The 17,292-nt window shown below is 49.6% G+C and overlaps 9 protein-coding genes across 9 annotated transcripts; 5 read left to right on the forward strand and 4 right to left on the reverse strand.

The window, feature by feature from the left end:
- Window positions 1-693: 693 nt before the first annotated feature.
- ASPVEDRAFT_157800 (FTR1 family protein) lies at window positions 694-2,453 on the forward strand. Its single transcript, XM_040808549.1, has 4 exons — window positions 694-798; window positions 855-985; window positions 1,047-1,498; window positions 1,556-2,453. Exons 1-4 carry the CDS (start codon window positions 768-770, stop codon window positions 2,091-2,093), a joined length of 1,152 nt encoding a protein of 383 aa, XP_040662111.1. The 5' UTR covers window positions 694-767; the 3' UTR covers window positions 2,094-2,453.
- A 40-nt stretch (window positions 2,454-2,493) lies between these two features.
- fetC (putative ferrooxidoreductase Fet3) lies at window positions 2,494-4,907 on the forward strand. Its single transcript, XM_040811062.1, has one exon. It carries the CDS (start codon window positions 2,796-2,798, stop codon window positions 4,695-4,697), a length of 1,902 nt encoding a protein of 633 aa, XP_040662112.1. The 5' UTR covers window positions 2,494-2,795; the 3' UTR covers window positions 4,698-4,907.
- Window positions 4,908-5,399: 492 nt separating this feature from the next.
- Window positions 5,400-7,568, reverse strand: ASPVEDRAFT_233946 (uncharacterized protein). The gene is made up of 2 exons (XM_040809538.1): window positions 7,505-7,568; window positions 5,400-7,431 (listed from the first exon to the last, which is right to left on the reverse strand). Exon 2 carries the CDS (start codon window positions 7,295-7,297, stop codon window positions 5,519-5,521), a length of 1,779 nt encoding a protein of 592 aa, XP_040662113.1. The 5' UTR covers window positions 7,298-7,431; window positions 7,505-7,568; the 3' UTR covers window positions 5,400-5,518.
- ASPVEDRAFT_78125 (uncharacterized protein) lies at window positions 7,485-7,925 on the reverse strand (the record flags this gene model as incomplete). The annotated part of the gene is made up of 1 exon (XM_040816488.1): window positions 7,485-7,925. The coding sequence occupies one exon, from the start codon at window positions 7,923-7,925 to the stop codon at window positions 7,485-7,487; it is 441 nt and encodes a 146-aa protein (XP_040662114.1).
- A 442-nt stretch (window positions 7,926-8,367) lies between these two features.
- Window positions 8,368-9,087, forward strand: ASPVEDRAFT_122220 (GNAT family N-acetyltransferase; the record flags this gene model as incomplete). Its single annotated transcript, XM_040805964.1, has 2 exons — window positions 8,368-8,508; window positions 8,599-9,087. 2 exons carry the CDS (start codon window positions 8,368-8,370, stop codon window positions 9,085-9,087), a joined length of 630 nt encoding a protein of 209 aa, XP_040662115.1.
- Window positions 9,088-9,435: 348 nt separating this feature from the next.
- On the reverse strand, window positions 9,436-10,338 carry ASPVEDRAFT_78127 (SAM-dependent methyltransferase; the record flags this gene model as incomplete). The annotated part of the gene is made up of 1 exon (XM_040816489.1): window positions 9,436-10,338. The coding sequence occupies one exon, from the start codon at window positions 10,336-10,338 to the stop codon at window positions 9,436-9,438; it is 903 nt and encodes a 300-aa protein (XP_040662116.1).
- A 1,108-nt stretch (window positions 10,339-11,446) lies between these two features.
- Window positions 11,447-12,173, forward strand: ASPVEDRAFT_48578 (uncharacterized protein; the record flags this gene model as incomplete). Its single annotated transcript, XM_040814034.1, has 2 exons — window positions 11,447-11,492; window positions 11,569-12,173. 2 exons carry the CDS (start codon window positions 11,447-11,449, stop codon window positions 12,171-12,173), a joined length of 651 nt encoding a protein of 216 aa, XP_040662117.1.
- Window positions 12,174-13,260: 1,087 nt separating this feature from the next.
- Window positions 13,261-14,730, forward strand: ASPVEDRAFT_35746 (putative alpha/beta hydrolase). Its single transcript, XM_040811063.1, has 6 exons — window positions 13,261-13,483; window positions 13,536-13,575; window positions 13,651-13,775; window positions 13,873-14,068; window positions 14,122-14,425; window positions 14,489-14,730. The coding sequence occupies exons 1-6, from the start codon at window positions 13,293-13,295 to the stop codon at window positions 14,518-14,520; spliced, it is 888 nt and encodes a 295-aa protein (XP_040662118.1). The 5' UTR covers window positions 13,261-13,292; the 3' UTR covers window positions 14,521-14,730.
- Window positions 14,531-17,268, reverse strand: ASPVEDRAFT_35749 (uncharacterized protein). Its single transcript, XM_040811064.1, has 2 exons — window positions 17,084-17,268; window positions 14,531-17,011 (listed from the first exon to the last, which is right to left on the reverse strand). The coding sequence occupies exon 2, from the start codon at window positions 16,984-16,986 to the stop codon at window positions 14,851-14,853; it is 2,136 nt and encodes a 711-aa protein (XP_040662119.1). The 5' UTR covers window positions 16,987-17,011; window positions 17,084-17,268; the 3' UTR covers window positions 14,531-14,850.
- Between the last annotated feature and the right edge of the window lie 24 nt (window positions 17,269-17,292).

Here is a 17,292-nt window from a genome sequence, read left to right on the forward strand (position 1 = left end):
CGTGATTGACGACTAGCCGAGCCAAAGGATACGTTACTACACTCTCCGGGCGTGCCTGGATAAAAAGCAAAACTATATCAGATGAATCAGATAAAATAAGAGCCCTACTGGGTCTTCAGCTTAGTAGGCCAGATGGGGGCTTCGGTGTGCTGCTGCATTTTCCCGTGGACACAGTCATCGAGCGTGGGATCAATAGAACAATAGTAGACTATGGTTATAGTGGAGAACACCCAGTGGCCATAATTCATAACAATTGAGGAAATGATAAGCAGGGCAACTTTATGGCCTCGCTGCTTGAACTAGCAGACTTTGGACATATCGAACTATATAACTCGAGGACATACGGAGTAGTTATACTTGGTGGACGTTGTCCGAGTTGAGCAACTACGACCAATTCTGGGTATCTCGGCGAGTCCACTTGGTGTTGTGAGGATCTATACGGAGCGTGCTTGGCAAACCCCATCATGCGGGTGACTTTCAGTGGGATGATCGCTTGGACAATCCCTTCCAGCACATTCCATTGATCTGATAAGGATCTGTCAGTGGGAGTGGGTCTGGTAAACAAGCGGATCAGATAAGTGCGAGGATTACGGTACAGTACAGTACAGTACAGTGTCCAACGGCTGCATACAGAACGACAATTTACAAAACCACCTGTATTTCCTGCACTTTGTAGCTGGAGGTTAACTAAGAGTTTCGTCGACTGCCCGCCATTAACCTTTCCAGTCACAGTCTCCCTTCATTCCAACACCAGTCATCACAGCACAATGGGAAACAACCCAGTATTTGCAGTGACCGGTCAGTTTACTTTGGGTTTACCTTGTTATACTTTTGACTGACACAGAATCGGACAGTATTCTTCATTGTCTTTCGAGAATGTCTGGAGACAACCGTCGTAGTCTCTGTTCTTCTGGCTTTTCTGAAACAGTCGCTAGGACCTGGATCTGGCGGCGGCAGTAAGACCTATAACAGTCTTCGCAAACAGGTACGTGTGATGGGTTTATGCCAAGGTTAAAAAGTAATTCCGCTCATATAAGTTGTCTCAGGTCTGGGTGGGATGTGCACTGGGGCTGTTTGTATGTCTTGCAGTAGGCGGAGGCATGATCGGTGCTTTCTACGGCCTTGGAACCGATGCATTCGCGAACACGGAATATATCTGGGAAGGCGTTTTGGGAATCGTCGCATCCATTATTATTTCGGTTATGGGCGGTGCTCTACTTCGGGTGTCCAAAATCCGGGACAAGTGGCGGGTGAAACTCGCCAAGGCACTCGAACATAAAGAGAATGGGGGTGGACAACAGCAGCAGCAGAGTCGCATAAAGACGTGGATGGAGAAATATGCCATGTTTTTCCTGCCTTTCATTACTGTCCTCAGAGAAGGGCTCGAGGCTGTGATCTATGTTGGTGGGGTTGGCCTGGGACAGCCTGCTACGGCCTTTCCGCTGGCGGTGGTGTGTGGTCTTGCGGCTGGGATTTTGGTTGGATATATTATTTACAGGTATGCTATTCTCCGGTGAGAGAGACCGCTTCTAGATAGATAGCTGACTTGTCTCAGATTTGGGCAAACGACATCCATGCAAATCTTCTTAGTCATTTCCACCGGGTTTCTTTACCTCGTCGCTGCTGGGCTGCTCTCCCGTGGTGTCTGGTACTTTGAAGCCAACACCTGGAACAAAGTAATCGGAGGAGACGCAGCAGAGACAGGCGCCGGACCCGGGTCATACGATATCAGACAGAGCGTGTGGCATGTGAACTGCTGCAGCCCCGAGATAAACGGCGGTGGTGGTTGGGGTATTTTCAACTCCCTCCTGGGATGGACCAATTCGGCTACGTATGGCTCTGTCGTCTCCTACAATCTATACTGGGTGTGTGTGATGGTCTGCTACGGCTTGATGATTTACCGCGAAAGATCGGGGCCCATTGCGGTGATTGATCCGGTCCTCGACCGGATTGCTGGGTACAAGGCGAAAACCAAGGCAGCCATTCTTCGTCGGCCGGTGGATACAGATACTCGTCCTGGGAATCAAGTGGCTGATAGCGTTGATCAGGGAAAGAGTGGACAGGGAACTTCTGCGAGGCAAGCTGAAGTTTGAGGAGGTTTGAGTGGAGAGGCTTGGGAGTTTGGAACACCCATTTGCCGGGACTGGCAGCGTGAGAGTGAATTGGCGGGAATTAACGGAGATTGAGATCTCGCATCGGGGCAAAACAGACGAGGAGGATGGGGTGGGGGTGGAACATGTTGTGCGGCAGACACGGGCAGATTTGCTTGATCTCATTAGACTAAAATGTGTTTTTGTAATACCAGCGGGGCCGTAAAAGTTAATCCCTGTTCTGGCCAGTGGGGGGCGCGTATGATATGCTTAGTTGGTCTTAGCAAAGAGCTTGTCGTCTTCCATCAGCACTTTGGGCGCTGTCACCCAATGACCCAACAATCTGAATTAAGAGGCACTGTGGCATCCATTTCTTGTTCGGCTGAAAGGATGGTAAAATTGGCCATGGCCGACTTTCTCGAAATCCCGCGGAATCTGCAAGAACCAGGGTCCACGCCCGCTTGGACGCGTGACCAACTTTCCCACCACGGCTTTGAGTTTCGGCAAGATTGATAATTTCAGTTATCAATCTAGAGTTACCGGTACGAAGCCAGTAAGGACGCACTGACGCTGGTATTCGCCGAAACAGGCCCTGGTTTGGCTATTCGTCCATGATCGAATCTTTCCTGATCCCCTCTTCCTTCGTTCTCTCCATCTCTCTGCCTAGACTCCCTCAACAGTGCTATCTGGGGTGTCTGAGCCAAGATGGCCTTTCTTGCTCGGATCCTGCTTGGTTACTTGGCAGCGTTTATATTATTTGTCCAATGCTGCCGGGCTAAAACCGTCACGTACGACTTTAATGTCACCTGGGTCACCGCTGACCCTGACGGCCTGCAGCCGCGGAAAGTCGTTGGAATCAACGGGGAGTGGCCCCTGCCAGTGATTGAAGTGGACAAAGGGGACCGAATTGTCGCGAATGTCTACAATGGACTGGGCGACAAAGATACCTCAATCCACTGGCATGGCATGTTCCAGAACGACACGAATAACATGGACGGCGCTTCAATGGTGACGCAGTGTCCGATTCCTCCAGGGGCTTCATTTACCTATAACTTTACGGTGAATCAGAATGGAACTTATTGGTATCATTGTCATACGAATGCTTGTTACCCGGACGGATACCGCCAGGCCTTGATCGTGCATGACAAGGATGCGTACTTTGACGATATGTATGATGAAGAGTTTACGCTCACGATGAGTGACTGGTACCATGAATTGGTGGAGGATATTACCTTTATCAGTGTGACCAACCCTACCGGTGCTGAGCCAGTCCCGAATGCGTTTCTTGTGAATGATACTCAAGGGACCAGCTTGTCTGTTGAGCCAGGAAAGACCTACATGATAAGATTGATCAATATGGGGGCTTTCGTGGGGATGTACTTTTATATCGAAGGCCACAATTTTACCATTGTTGAAATGGATGGGACTTACACGGATCCAACAGAAGCCGACCTTCTCTACATCTCCGTTGCCCAGCGGTACTCTATCCTGGTCACCACGAAAAACTCAACGGAGAAGAACTATCCCATGGTCACTATTGCGGACTCTTCTCTCCTAGACACAATCGAGCCAGACCTCCAGCTCAACCACACAAATTGGCTGGAATACAATCCATCAGCCGACCACCCACAAGCCGTCATGCCAGTCGATGACTCCTCAGACCTGATTCCATACGACGACGCAACTCTCGTCCCACACGACCGAACGCCCCTCCTTGAAGACCCTGACATCGTTATCGAAATCACAGCCACGATGGACAACCTCGCTGACGGTGCCGGCTACTCCTTCTTCAACAACATCTCCTACACCAGACCCAAAGTGCCAACCCTCTACTCCGTGCTCTCAAGCGGAGACCTCGCTACAAACCCAGCAGTCTACGGCGAATACACCCACCCCACAGTCCTCGGCCATAACCAGGTCGTCGAGATTGTGCTCAATAACGGCGACACCGGCTCGCACCCCTTCCATCTCCATGGGCACAACTTTCAAGTCCTCACCCGGTATCCCTCTTACGCCGACGGATTCTTCACCTACGAAGAGAGCGACGACCCGGTTAGCTATGACCCGTCCAACCACTCCAAGTTCCCAGCCTACCCAGCCAGACGGGACACCCTCGTTGTCCCACCCCAGGGCTACTTCGTCGTCCGCTTCAGAGCTGACAACCCCGGTATTTGGTTTTTCCACTGCCATATCGACTGGCATCTAATGCAAGGGCTCGCATTGACGATTATCGAAGCCCCGCTAGAGATCCAGCAGCGGACAACAATCCCAGACGACCACTGGGCCGCGTGTACAGCGGGCAATACGCTGGATAAGGGTAACGCGGCGGGGAACACGCAGAATTTGCTTGATTTATCGAATCAGAATAAGCAGCTCCCGTGGCTTCCTGCTGGGTTCACGGCGAGAGGAATCGTGGCGCTCGTGTTTTCTTGTATCTCGGCTGTGCTGGGGCTGGCGTTTGTGGCTTTCTATGGGTTAACGGGCATTCCGGAGCCTGAGATGGCCCAGGTACAGGAAGGGGAACGGGGGAATGCTGGTTCTGAGGGTGAAAGTGTGCCATCGGCGTCGGGGGTGTTGGTGGATGAGCAGACGGTGGGGAGGACGTAGGGGAGATGTTGAATGGTAGACTAGTGGTAGAAGGGTAATCAGTGCACTGTATATACCAAAGCGAATAGAGTACTTCAGCTGGCTTCTCGCTTCTGTGATATATGAATGTCTTCGTCCAGTGTACCCAAGTCAGCTTCTCAAAGAGCACCAGACTGAGTTGTCTATATAAAGGGAATAGTTAAGAGACACTACTATAACAAATCAGTGATAAGATCCTCTTCTTGACAATTTTATGGTGTTGTATAGCCTTTCGGCGATAAGGACCCTGTAAAAAGGCGAAATATGATAATATTGGCCCTACATTACACCAAGCCTTCACCAAGCCTTTGCCAAGTCGCGTCGCCAGGAGACCCCGAACCCTGAGTCAGGGGGAAGCTCCCATTCCAAGGACCTTCTTGCTGACAGGTGCATTCGGCCGTCCTTTCGGAGCTTCTCCGTGCCGACTTGTCTCCCGTCCTTGAGCCTTGTATAGTAGTATTTACCGGTCGAGCAGACACATTAGCCCCATGGATGGGCCATGGGGACGTATCCAGCTTTGTCTCGCTGGAGAATTTCCGGTAGTAGAGTTCTAATATGTTTTCCATTCACTATTTTTATCTCGCGGAACCCGGGCTGCAGAGTCTGTTGTTCCCTGCTGGTACTGCGCCACACCCAGTCAAGTCGAGGCTTTTGTGAGTATCTTGATCGGCAGCGCGCTCGCAACTATAAAATGATTGACGGACGTCTACTGCTATCAGGTGTAGACCGGAGATACAGGTCATAGACCTGATGGAATACTGCGTTGCTCGCTAACAGGGGCAGAGGTTCCAATTTTAGGAGTATCAAGATGGACCGTTATTCCCCAAGTCCCCAGCAGGATTAATATGCAACTGACGAAACGAAGCAAGCCAGTCCGGGTTGTCAGCGACGGTTTGGTCCCAGGCATCCTCGCTATCGAAGAGCACCCGTCTGGCCTCCTTCTGAAACATTTCATCCGTAGGTACAATGCCCACTTCCATCTGCTTCCTTGCGTATCGGCTTAGATGGCGTGTAAACACGTCCAAAAACCCCGGAATATCTGACTCCTCTGTTAGGTCACCAGGTGCGAGTTCCTGGTTTGCGCCTTGAATATAATCGGTGTCCCCGGCCACATTGTTCCCTGACATGAGCGGTGTATATTGGTCGTGCGCGTCTTTATTTGTTGCAGAAAACGGGACTATACAATCTGACTCCCAACCAAGAAGATATGGTGGGTACGCATTTTTCAGCTGCGCTCTAATATGAGGGTCAAACCCGTGGTCTCCTTTCCAGTCCTTCATTGTCGACCCTCTGTGAAAATGCTTGGCCAGATGTGAAGTGCGGTCATCCCAGTTATCAAAGTTCATATCACAGAAACCACACCTCGACACGATACTTTTTACCTCGGTTTTCCAGTCATCTAGCGGCGGTAATTCTTGCACATTATGCGTGTGGCGGAGATGTTGTATGAGATGGTCCTTTCGACGAAAGGATCGAGGCTCATTGAAAAAACTGTGACAAGAGTCATAGTTATGTCCCGAGAGGTGCTCTTGGGATGGCTCCATCGCATTGCAATAGGCACATAAATGCTTCCCCGTGATCAGAGAAAGGATTGAAGGTCCATTTGGTGCGCAATACCAGCTTTCTAGATTCAAATGTAGCGATTTTTCATGTCTAACCCATTCGTACCTGCTGCAGAACCGATCACAGCAGAAAGTGCAACAGAATATGCGTGGTTTGCTGCTTTCGCGCTCATTCCTGGTCCGCCGCGGTTGCGATGGACGCTTTCGACTACGTGACGAGCTGGTAGCAGATGATCGGCCTGTAGACGACGCGCTTGAATCGCGGCTTACCGTAGAGACTGACCGACGAGATCGAGATGTTGATTTACCACGGCCGCGCCTGGGTTGATCGGTACGATGGAACAATGATGTCTCCTCCATGGCTTTGAGAATCGCCGTGACCGAGGCCGGCTCATCCTCAGGTGGGAATTCCTCCCATCGTTGCATAGGGTTCAATCCATTCGTATTCGAATCATACACAGGGGTGGTTTTATCTCCTAACCTCGACACAAAATACCGACTCCTCCGTCTAGGGAGTCCACGCTGCCTGTTGGAAGAAGGAGGATGGCTTTGGTCGCAATTGACTTCGTGCCCGGCTAGCGTCCCGAGTCCTGAGGCCATTCCCGGGTCACTAGAATTTGTGGGACGTGGTGAATTAGACAGGTCACTAGAGACAATTGCTGGACTTCCTGAGAAACTGTCATCTGGGGTCTCATCTTGGGCATATTGTAAGTGTTCTGTTGAAAGTTGTCGTGGATCTAAAGTCGCCGCAAAGTCCTCGGTGGCCGACGACGACGAAGGAAAGGTGCCGGTTAACGAGCCATCCCTTGAAGAGCTTTGGTTCGACCAAAGTGTATCATGGCCACCATAATCAGGTAGGCCGTGAAAATCCAAGGGTTGACTGTATAATGAATTGGCGTCCAATACGGGGTCAATTGACCCCGCTTTCTCACTGTTGTCTAGCGGAATGTGATTGCTGACGCTTTGAGTAGAGGCTTCATCGCCAATCTGCAACTCAAATGATTCGGAACAGAACGTCATACCGTCTGCGCTGCAATCCTCGTATATTCATGAAGCAGGAATTAGTCACGGAAACGGTGCGCCACTTTGTATGAAATTCCACGTGACTTGGTTTTGCGGAGGAATTGGAGAAAGTGTTATCACTGCCCCATTGTCTGCCATGACCGAAACAGAGCCGATATATATATTTTGTCAGCTTATAATGCAATTAAAAAGGCGGCCTAATACCACTAGTGGGCTTTTTTCGTCGAATGGTGTAGTGTACCATTTCGATATATTCCATCCGCTGAAGCCATACAAAAAAGCCTGCATTGCCGCCGTTTGTGACAAACAGATGACCGAGTTCAATGGGCCTTAGCGAAGCAACATGACCTTTTAAGACATGAGCAATCATACTTCCACCACCCCAATCATTGTAGGTCAGATACTTCGGAAGCAGGGCTGCGCTTTTGTTCATGTATTCCAAAAGGAAATCGTGCGTGATAACATTCTCAGCAACACCCACGTTGAAGAAGCCGTCTAGGTTGAAATACGGACCCCTGAGGTTGCGGAGGACGTCGAAAATAAGACTTTCTGATTCGGCGACCGCTGCTTGGTGTGCGCGAGCTGATAAAGGAAGAGGAGTTTCTGACTGACCTTTTGCAGACATGACGGGTAAAAATAGTTAATGTTTGCCTCTCAGCAATGCCCTCCTGGGTTAAAATAAAGGGACCTGTACAGTCAAGGGTTTCGTTCGGCCTGTGGCATAGGTTGCAGAACGGCTGTGCCATGGCATACCCAGACAATAATAGGCAACTACATCCAGGTACCATACTCCGAGAGATGTTCGACATGGCTCTCGAACTCATGATTGATCCACAGTCGTTCGTAACTCCAAGTTAGTCGTCAACGGGCCCACATACTGCACCCTACAATCTACACCCCACAATTTGCACCCTACGCAAATCTACCACTAGGTCCATCCTATCTTTCTGGGGGTTTCGCACCTAAGGAAATATTTTCTGAAGAATAAAATCTGGGAACTCTTTCAGGTCTTTTAATACACCAAGAGTAATTATAGGACCATCTCAACGATCTCACCATCTAGGACAATGTCGAAAACTGTGGACTTTGCTGGACTTTCCAGCCAGAACATAACCGCCTTCGTTCGCCCATTGTCCGTATCCGACGTACCGAGCTGCGTCGAAGTTGAGAGCGCCTTTCCAGAGCAGGAACAATGCTCCAGGGAAAAGGTATGCTCTGTCCGCCCCACTTCCACTCAACAAAATAACTTGCAATGCCAGCTTGGAGCTTGAAAATATTCGACTAACATGGATCTCCAGCTTATATATCGCCTCACAACATGCCCAGAGCCCTGTCTTGGATTGTTCATCGAGAAGTCCGGGAATCCAGAAACGGAACCGCCCCAACTCATAGCGCACGTAATCGGGAACAGGGTATCTGCAAACCGAATCACTGATAGTTCTATGAGTATGCCAGAAAAGTGGCAGGAGAGGAGTGAAGTTGCTCTTGATTCGAACGGTGGCATCATTGGCCACGACCCAGCGGGCCGCTTCATCGGTGTGCACTCGGTGGCGGTTCGGACGGAGTACCAGGGCAAGGGACTAGGCAGAGATTTGATGAAGGAGTATGCGAAATATGTACGGGATACTATCAGCCCAGTGGATAGTGTTGTACTCATTGCCCATGGCCATCTGCTTCGGTTTTATGAAAGCGTTGGGTTCAAGAATCTGGGACCAAGCCCGTCTAATTTTGCTGGTGGGGGGTGGTATAATATGGTGAGTGCTTTGCTATCACTTAGGAGATATTAGGGGTGTGATTTTAACCACTGTATAGGAATTGCTTTTCTAGCTTTGAACTGGACTGGGTTAGTGTTTTGGAAATAGTGCAAGTGGTACCGTCTAATAGCGCGGAGCATAGGGATTAAACAGACCATTGTTATTGAATTGAGTTATAGAATTGATATAGCTTTTTGTACTGGAAGGTTTCGCTAGGTCAATATAAGAACTGCAACTCAAGTGGAATGTATTTAACTAAATTTTATGTTCATCAATATATCCAATATCTAGTTTTTATTGCACGTAACTTCGTCTGGTGGCGAGCGCTTGCGTATATACAACATGGGCAATGCTACAGCCACATATTACATGACCCGAAGCTTATTGTTTTTGTTGTTCCGGCCGCTCCTCTCCTTGTGGCTCGCTTTGTGGCTTCCGAGCCTGAATCGCATAATAACGATGCAAGTCAAAATGCTTGTATGCCACGACGGCTGCGACAGCATTAATGAAGTAGCGCTCGAGGCGAAACGTGCGGGCTATGAGATAAGGAACGTAAGCGATCACATAGAAGAGCCGAAGGATCGGCAGAATGTTCGGCGCAATGTCTACCACCCTCACGTCCTCGAAGCCGACTTCTCTCAGCAGCTCTGGGAGGGTGTCAATCCCGAACCCAACATTCGCGGGCATAGCAGCATATTCGTTGACAAGTGCAAAATCTCTATCCATATCCTTCTTGTCGTCTACGTGAGCGTACTCATGTAGGCCAAGGTGGCCTCCTGGTCTGAGCACGCGGAAGAATCCTTCCAGGACGACCTTGGGATCAGTCGCGTGAACAAAAGCTTCGATGGTGTAGACACCGTCGAAGCTTCCATCTTCAAATGCCTCCAGGTGATGGTAGTCAGCTCGTTGCACTGAGATCGACTCGTCTAACCCGGCTTTGCGAATGTTCTGCTGTGCTCGAGCTACGTGCCGAGGATGGAAGTCGATTGCTTGAATCTTCAGGCCGTGCGCTCTTGCTAGGTGCGTTGCGACCCGCCCATTGCCGCAGCCAGCATCTAAGCAGCGGGACCCTGTCGGCAAATCAATGGTTTGGGCCAGGCGGTCCTCCATCCTGCGGAGGGCCGGTCCTAAAGGGAACGGCCAGCGCGTGTCATTTTCCCAATATCCAAAATGCCGGGCTCCGCCGAGGAAAAAGCGGTATCCGAGACGGGATTCGATGGAGTCATAGTACGCTTTCAGGGGCTTGTTCTCATTTATAACATTCTCACGTTTGGGGGTGGCCATCTTGTCAGAGGACTGCGGCCGGTGACTGAAATTAGGCAAAGAGTCCCCGTGCGAGGAGGTTTCCGTCCAAGAGATAAGCGGAGATTCTGACGCCGAATGAACTGCACGGATGTGTCTTACTAAGCAGGGCAATTTGTGTGACTGCCTGTGACCCATGAAAGGATCGGCATTGGGCTCTGAGTTGGCCGAACCTCAGGGCAGCTCTTCGGTCGGATGAGGCTCTTGTCAGGGAACCGGTGGTTTGCGAGTCGCCTGAGTCCAGACCATTCGAGATTTACAGGACACGAGGTCGCGACGCACGTTTCGGGCGTTTTGGAGTTGCGGAACCTTGTTCGGCTTCCCCACGCTCCCCACCATGGTCCAAACAGTATGGAGTATCTAGAGTATCCGCCATGTGTCATGTAGTCTCGGATGGTCCTGCGATCCGTGGTTGTTAAACCGCCCTCCCCTTGCTGGTGCTTGCATTTGCGAAAAATGTGGGCGCACCCCGGCTATTGGCCCAGGCGACAAGGTTCAGGGCGGAGGCTCGGGGGCGGCCCTGGCGGATGTATTTCGGAGAAGACGGTTCGGGAGCGAATCTCTGGAAGCGAACAATAGCGTTCGACTAACTTCAGCCTGGGAGACGGCGCACTCCCCAAATAGTCATACGGCCCGGATAGCAGCAGGAGGATGGCGAGCAAGATTGCTTCCTGTGGCAAGGCACGGTCAAATCAGAGACTCCGGCAGTGTTGGGCGCGACTTACCTGCCGGGGCTCAGCCGGCAGTAGATGCAAGTGATTTGCATGTCAACAAGTTAGCATTGTCCGAGGCAGGAGGTTAGTGGTGGTGGGGGTTGAGAGAATCTTTCCAGCCAAGCGTGAAATGCGGGGTACCTTCACAAACAGCCAGACCAGGCTATTGATTCTCTTCGTACCTTTGTCCACGGTCACGGTCACGGACTCTGCCTCTTGTCACTGACCTCCAGTTTGCTCGTCAGGCCCACCGTCTCATCCTCGCTTCGTTTTTTAGAGCCCTCCTGCAGTCCCTCTTTTACCTGATTCGACTCCTTCCACTTGATTGCTTCCTCCATCGCTGAGCAGCTGACGAGATCGTGCTGCGAGCTGCGACCATGTCCGAGCTCGAGCAGTCTCTGGACGCGAGTGCTCTTCAGCAAGGTACGTCCATTCGCCAGGCTTCAACCCCACGGTCTACGGCACCTCCCTCGCATCTCCCCTGTCTGACTAGTCACAGCTCTCCAGGCTCTCGATAAGGAATTGGGAACCTTCGAATTTATTGTGGCTTTTGCGCCCATCAAACTGATCACCGTGGGCGGATTCCTAGCTGTTAATTATCTCAAGAACAGGGACACGACGAAGGACCTAAACTATCTTCTGGATCCAGAATGGGCGACGGACGAGGACATAAAGGGGCCCCTGGAGCAGGCCATCCTCCGAGTATCGGAGAGACTCCAAATTAGTGAAAAATGGGCAAATGAAAACATGTCACTATATGTAACCAAGGAAACACGGATACATTTGTTTCGAAAGGCTCTGAAGCAGAATATAGTCCTGTTCAGAGGTGACAATATCATCATCCTTGCCGCCCCGATAAAGTGGGCTCTGAAACGCAAAATTCGATGGATGTTCACCCCTGGTCAAAGTCGGCAAGTGGAGATAGATATGAGCGACCTACTCGCCATGCTCAAGTGGATGCGTGATCGAAAGGGTGGTCCACTAAACCGCGAGCATCTCCGTACCCAGAGTCTCAACTCCTTCGATGTTGTGCCAGATGGAGCAGGGATGGAGCAGATCGCTGCTGCCTATCGGGAGAAATACAAAGATGAGATATTCGCTTGACATTGGTACGTCCCCTACCCATGCACCATGAGATCATTCTATATGCAATTTCTGGCACCTTCGTTATATGCACTGCACGTATACTCCTCATCCGCCTACGACTTTCCTCTTCCATATTGAAAATCTTTGGGCTTTCAAAGCTGACATGGTGAGAAAAGGAAAATAGGATGCGAACACAATAAATACATCCGCTAATTGTCAACTCGGCCTGTATACCAAACTTTCTTTCACGATCTCGAGCCAGAAACTAAAATGCCCAACTCCTAATTATCGCGGCCTCCCAAAGCCGCCCCAAATACACCCACCGTTGCCCCCCTGTGCGGATGCCATAATTCGCTGCAGATTTGACCTCTTGACGACCTGGATTGTGAATAAGATGCGCAGTGCCGGAATACGTATCATGTACCGCTGCATAAAGGAAAATAAGTTCCGAGCGGAATGATATCAAGGCGAAGCACCCTGGATGAGCCTATTTGAACCGTCATCCATTTCCAGCGGGGGCAGTGTTGTGAGGAAATGGCAGAATCTGCCACTGAGCCATCGATCTCGGGGTCCTTTGTTGATTAGACTTTCGTGTGGTCTATGGCAGAAGACATAGAAACTGCTGGGTGGAAAGAATGACCATTATATACATCATCCCTAATCTTAACCCTTGGCCATGTCAGCGACAAGGCTGGGGCCTCGCGATGCACAGATTCTTAGGCGTATAACGAAATGTCTGAATAGACCGCATCGCCTTCGCAAATTACAGATGGGATAAACAGCCTTATTTGTTCGCATTGGCCTTCTTCAATGGCGCGTATCACCTCCTCGTGGGCATTCTACGTGTAGCAGGTATTATATATTTGACACAGTGTCCGGGTTTCAGCATAACATCGCAATCACGCTCAAGTTTGAGCCTCCCTCTCGAAGCCCATGCACACCTGCCAAATGCTTATTGCTGGAATAATGTAATATAACCCCCTGAAAAAGAGAAAATAAAACATTAGGGACAGGCTTTTGTAAACCGCGTGGTCACGTGTCTGGATTTCACAGTGGAGATTTCCACCCGCGTCATCATCAATTCATCTTCCTCCCAATCTATAGACTCAACTGTAATTTCTTTACTATACTCACACCATGTTATTCTCGCCACGGGCAGCCCTGAGGGGCGTTTCCAGTATTCGGGCATTCTCAACCACTAACAGACTCCTCCGATCTGACCTCTCTTTCCAGGTCTTCGGACCGGAAAAGGACAAACCGACCCGAAGTCCGATTGTCTTCCTGCACGGCCTTTTCGGCTCAAAGCAGAATAATAGGAGTATTAGCCGGCAAGTATATTATCTGAATCCTCAATTCCAGCAAATCACTCATGAAATGCAGGGCCTTGGCACGTGATCTGAAGCGTGAGGTGTATATAGTGGTTGGTTTACTTTCCAATGATGTCTCCCCGGATCTTTCTCGGCTCCTTTGATGGTAATTGGGGTTATTTGTTTAGGACCTCCGAAATCATGGCAACTCATTCCACGATCAAGAGCATAACTACCCTGTTATGGCTGATGATGTAGCCGAGTTCATCCATGAAAACGACCTGCGCAAGTGTGTCCTCATCGGTCATTCAATGTACGTCTCCCGCGGGTTCAGAATGGTGGCTCTGCCTACAGATAGCATGGCATACCGCGATTGTAATATAACGCCACTCGCTTACTTCGTATTAAAGGGGCGCCAAAGCCGCCATGACTGTTGCTCTCAATACCCCCGAGCTCGTCTCGGCTCTCATCCCGGTTGACAACGCGCCGGTTAATTCTCCCCTGCAGACTGACTTCGGCAAATACATTCGGGGAATGCAGCATATCGAGTCTGCGAATGTGACAAAGCAATCAGACGCCGATAAGATTCTCCAAGACTATGAAGAAGTACGCCTTATCACCCAGTATTTATGCGCGCAGCTGGCTAATGATACTTCTAGTCCACGCCCATTCGCCAATTCCTGCTCACCAACCTGATCCGCTCTCCAGAGGACCAGACGATGAAATTCCGCGTCCCACTAGCCACGCTAGGCGAGGCTCTTAAGGGAATGGGCGATTTTCCGTTCCATGAACCTGGCTCTGTTCAGTATCCGGGACCTACGCTATTCGTTCGTGGCACGAGGAGTCGCTATGTCTCTGATAAAACCTTTCCGGCGATTAAGGCGTTCTTTCCGGATTCACGGATTGCTGATGTGGAGGCTGGGCATTGGCTTATTTCGGAGAACCCAGAGGCGTTTAGACAGGGTGAGTACCTACCACTGACCTACCTAACTTTACTCTGCGAAGGTATAATCTGACTGTTAGCAGCGGTGGTTGAATTTTTGCAAGAAACTGCATAGAATGGACCCGAGAATAAGCGTTATTATCGATTAGATTTCATGTTCGTTGTTTGGTTAATACTTCTACATAGAACAAAATAGGATGGAAATAATACCTCCAAAATGGAAGGTGAGGCCTTGAAGATAAAGAAGATGTGGGCCTCCAAAAGTAATAAGGTGGTTAGTAGTGGTCATGGTTTTCGTTACCGAATAACGCCAATGCAGGGTATTCAATTCGCATCATTAAAGTAAAACAACAGGTATGTGTTTTGAACGAGGACATAATAGAAAGAATGGATAAAAATTGGAGGTTGTGTAGGATGGTGAAGAGAAGAGCCAGTAGTCTTCATCCTACTCGATATTTATCATCGAAGGGCCTTGAGAGTGTGCTTCGCTTTCGCTCTCCAGCCGTCGCCTCTTCTTTTTCTTTTCCTTCTTCTTTTTTCTGACCTCTTCCAGCGCAGTCACTGGCGAGCCTGTTGAGTCTCGTGAACGAGAAGAACTCGACGGTGCTGGAGATCTTTCGTCGCCTGACAATGAGGAAGGACGTGCACGCTTGATCTTTATACCGAGATGGCCATCCAGCAGATCAGGTCTCGGCGGCGGGGGCATCTTGGTTGTAGGGGTAGAATCACCCTGTGAAGATCCGTTCTCAGAAGGAGGACCTGGAAGCTGCACGTTTTTCTTGATACGATCGAACTGTCCCTTCAGCTTCTCATAACTATGTATGGTGCTCTTCTCAAGCGCCGCGATCCGAAGTTCTAAATTGCGCTGTGATTCTTCATTGCCGGTAGCGCCTGGCTTTTCTTGGGTGTGATCTGAATTCAATTTCTCGAAAGCGTCATGGAGAGACGTTAACCGGTTGTTTAACGATTCCCGTTCGCGTGCCATTCCTTGCAACATTTCCTGAGCTGCGGTTTGATTTTCCTGAACCACACTTTCCGAGCTATTCTGCTTTTCTACAAGAGAATCCAAGCGTGTCTGCATCCCACGAAACTCTTCTTGATTGAGCCATTGATACCGTCCTAGAAGGGTACCGACTGACTGGGACAATTCGATCGTTCTGGCTTTGATGGAGTTCAGCTCTTCAGGCGGTACTGCGGATGTTGTCCCCTTGCTTTCAAGCTGTTGTATCTTTTGGTGCAGCAATGGTAGCTCCCCATCCAAGACGCGCCTGTGACCTTGCAATTCTCTCAAAACTTGGTCTATAGAGGGATACATTTCCTGCATCGCTCGGACCATACTATTCACGATCGGTTCCGTTGATAAGTTATTGTACCTCGACTCGAGCGAGTGCAGAGCCATATTAATAGGCTCCAATACTGAGTGCCATCTTCGAACTTCAGCGACCAAGGCATCCACCTTTGGATCAAGCGGCTCCCTAGGGGTTCTCAGCAACGTCTCCTGTACAGATACGGTGAGACGTTCCTGGTCCTGCTCGGTCTTTTTTAGGCTCTTTTTAAGATCCTCCATATCTGCCAGCACCAATTCATCTTTAGCGCTTTGGATGAGCTGCAGCTCTTCTAATTTGTTACTCAGAGATAATATCGCTTTATCCAGGTTAGGATGCGTCTTTTGGCCTGTTTGACCTAACTTCTCTTGCTGATCCTTTAGACTCTGGTTGACTTCATCAGGTATCTTTGATAGCGTCTGGAAAGACGATGATAAGAAGTCAATCTTTTCGTCCCAATTTGCCGCCCTCTGCTCTATACCCTTGAGTTGAGCAGAGATAACATCAATTGCCATTTTTGTATCTGACATCGGCTCGTCAACTGGCCGTGTTGTGTTTTCTTCCAACTGTTTAACCCGTGTCGAACAATCATCCATATCCTTTTGCAGTAACGCCCAGGAGTTTGTGTAGCCTCCGAAGGATTTCTGTTGGTTGCTCAACGCTTCTCGAAGAGCCTTAAGCTCAGCATCTCTCGACGTGTCACGGCTGGTCAATAGTGCAATATCTCCATGCAAGCCAGAGATTTTATCATGGGCTAATTTGAGATCTCGCTGCAGCTGAGATATTCTCTCCTCGGTCTTTGGATCTTTTGGCTTTGTGTGTTCGACCCATTTGTTTCTGAGATCACTTGCTAAGCGCTGGTAGTTGGACTCGTGGTTCCTGATCTTGTCCTCGATGGAAGCTAACAGTAAGCCTTCCTCATTCCGAGAGTGGTTAAAGAATTCAATAGTCGATGGAAACGCCACGTGATTTTTTGCTTTCCGATACTGGTCCTCCGTCTGATTTCGCTTTTTCTGTATCTTTTCTCGTTCGGCTCTGTCCATAGCTGTAGATACCGCCGTCTGCACTAGATCGGTGATCCCGCGAATAAAAGAATCGCCGGGCACATCGTTTTGTATATCGGGTGCTGAGTACCCACGAGGGCCTGTAGGGGGTCTTTGTAGCGCTTCATGGTGACTTAGTCTGGCAGGTAACGATGGTCGACTTCCACGATTCGCAAGGCGGGGGTCGCGCGAGCCTCCGGGGTTGACATCCATCGCAATTCATGAGAAGTCGCTTAGACTAGTTAACCAGAAAAAAAGACACTTGTTATGAAAATTTTCATAAACAAAGGTGTATATGTTGGAAGCTCACATTTTGATGCTTGTGGGGATGGCATCTCCTTATCTATAAGTGGGAGAATTCTGAGGATTGAGTTATTCGCACGAAGTCTAGTTCTCAGTGACACTACCATTGAATCAAGTACAGCTCATTGAATGAAAAAAATGATGTTTGAGAACTCAAATCTTTCAGGTTCCTTTTTATTATTTTGTTTTTCGTGACTGCCATGGATTGTTGCTGCG

The sequence above is a fragment of the Aspergillus versicolor genome (assembly GCF_001890125.1).
Source record: "Aspergillus versicolor CBS 583.65 unplaced genomic scaffold ASPVEscaffold_1, whole genome shotgun sequence".
Classification (NCBI taxonomy): Eukaryota; Fungi; Ascomycota; class Eurotiomycetes; order Eurotiales; family Aspergillaceae; genus Aspergillus; species Aspergillus versicolor.

Excerpts from the sequence above, each read along its gene's own strand:
- ASPVEDRAFT_233946 (XM_040809538.1), bottom strand. The coding sequence starts at position 7,297 with ATGACGTTCTGTTCCGAATCATTTGAGTTGCAGATTGGCGATGAAGCC.
- fetC (XM_040811062.1), top strand. The coding sequence starts at position 2,796 with ATGGCCTTTCTTGCTCGGATCCTGCTTGGTTACTTGGCAGCGTTTATA.
- ASPVEDRAFT_157800 (XM_040808549.1), top strand. The coding sequence starts at position 768 with ATGGGAAACAACCCAGTATTTGCAGTGACCG. Across the intron at positions 799-854 it reads CCCAGTATTTGCAGTGACCG|TATTCTTCATTGTCTTTCGA; the intron begins GTCAGTTTACTT and ends AGAATCGGACAG. Across the intron at positions 1,499-1,555 it reads GTTGGATATATTATTTACAG|ATTTGGGCAAACGACATCCA; the intron begins GTATGCTATTCT and ends GACTTGTCTCAG.
- ASPVEDRAFT_35749 (XM_040811064.1), bottom strand. The coding sequence starts at position 16,986 with ATGGATGTCAACCCCGGAGGCTCGCGCGACCCCCGCCTTGCGAATCGT.
- ASPVEDRAFT_35746 (XM_040811063.1), top strand. The coding sequence starts at position 13,293 with ATGTTATTCTCGCCACGGGCAGCCCTGAGGGGCGTTTCCAGTATTCGG. Across the intron at positions 13,484-13,535 it reads AATAATAGGAGTATTAGCCG|GGCCTTGGCACGTGATCTGA; the intron begins GCAAGTATATTA and ends CATGAAATGCAG. Across the intron at positions 14,426-14,488 it reads CCCAGAGGCGTTTAGACAGG|CGGTGGTTGAATTTTTGCAA; the intron begins GTGAGTACCTAC and ends GACTGTTAGCAG.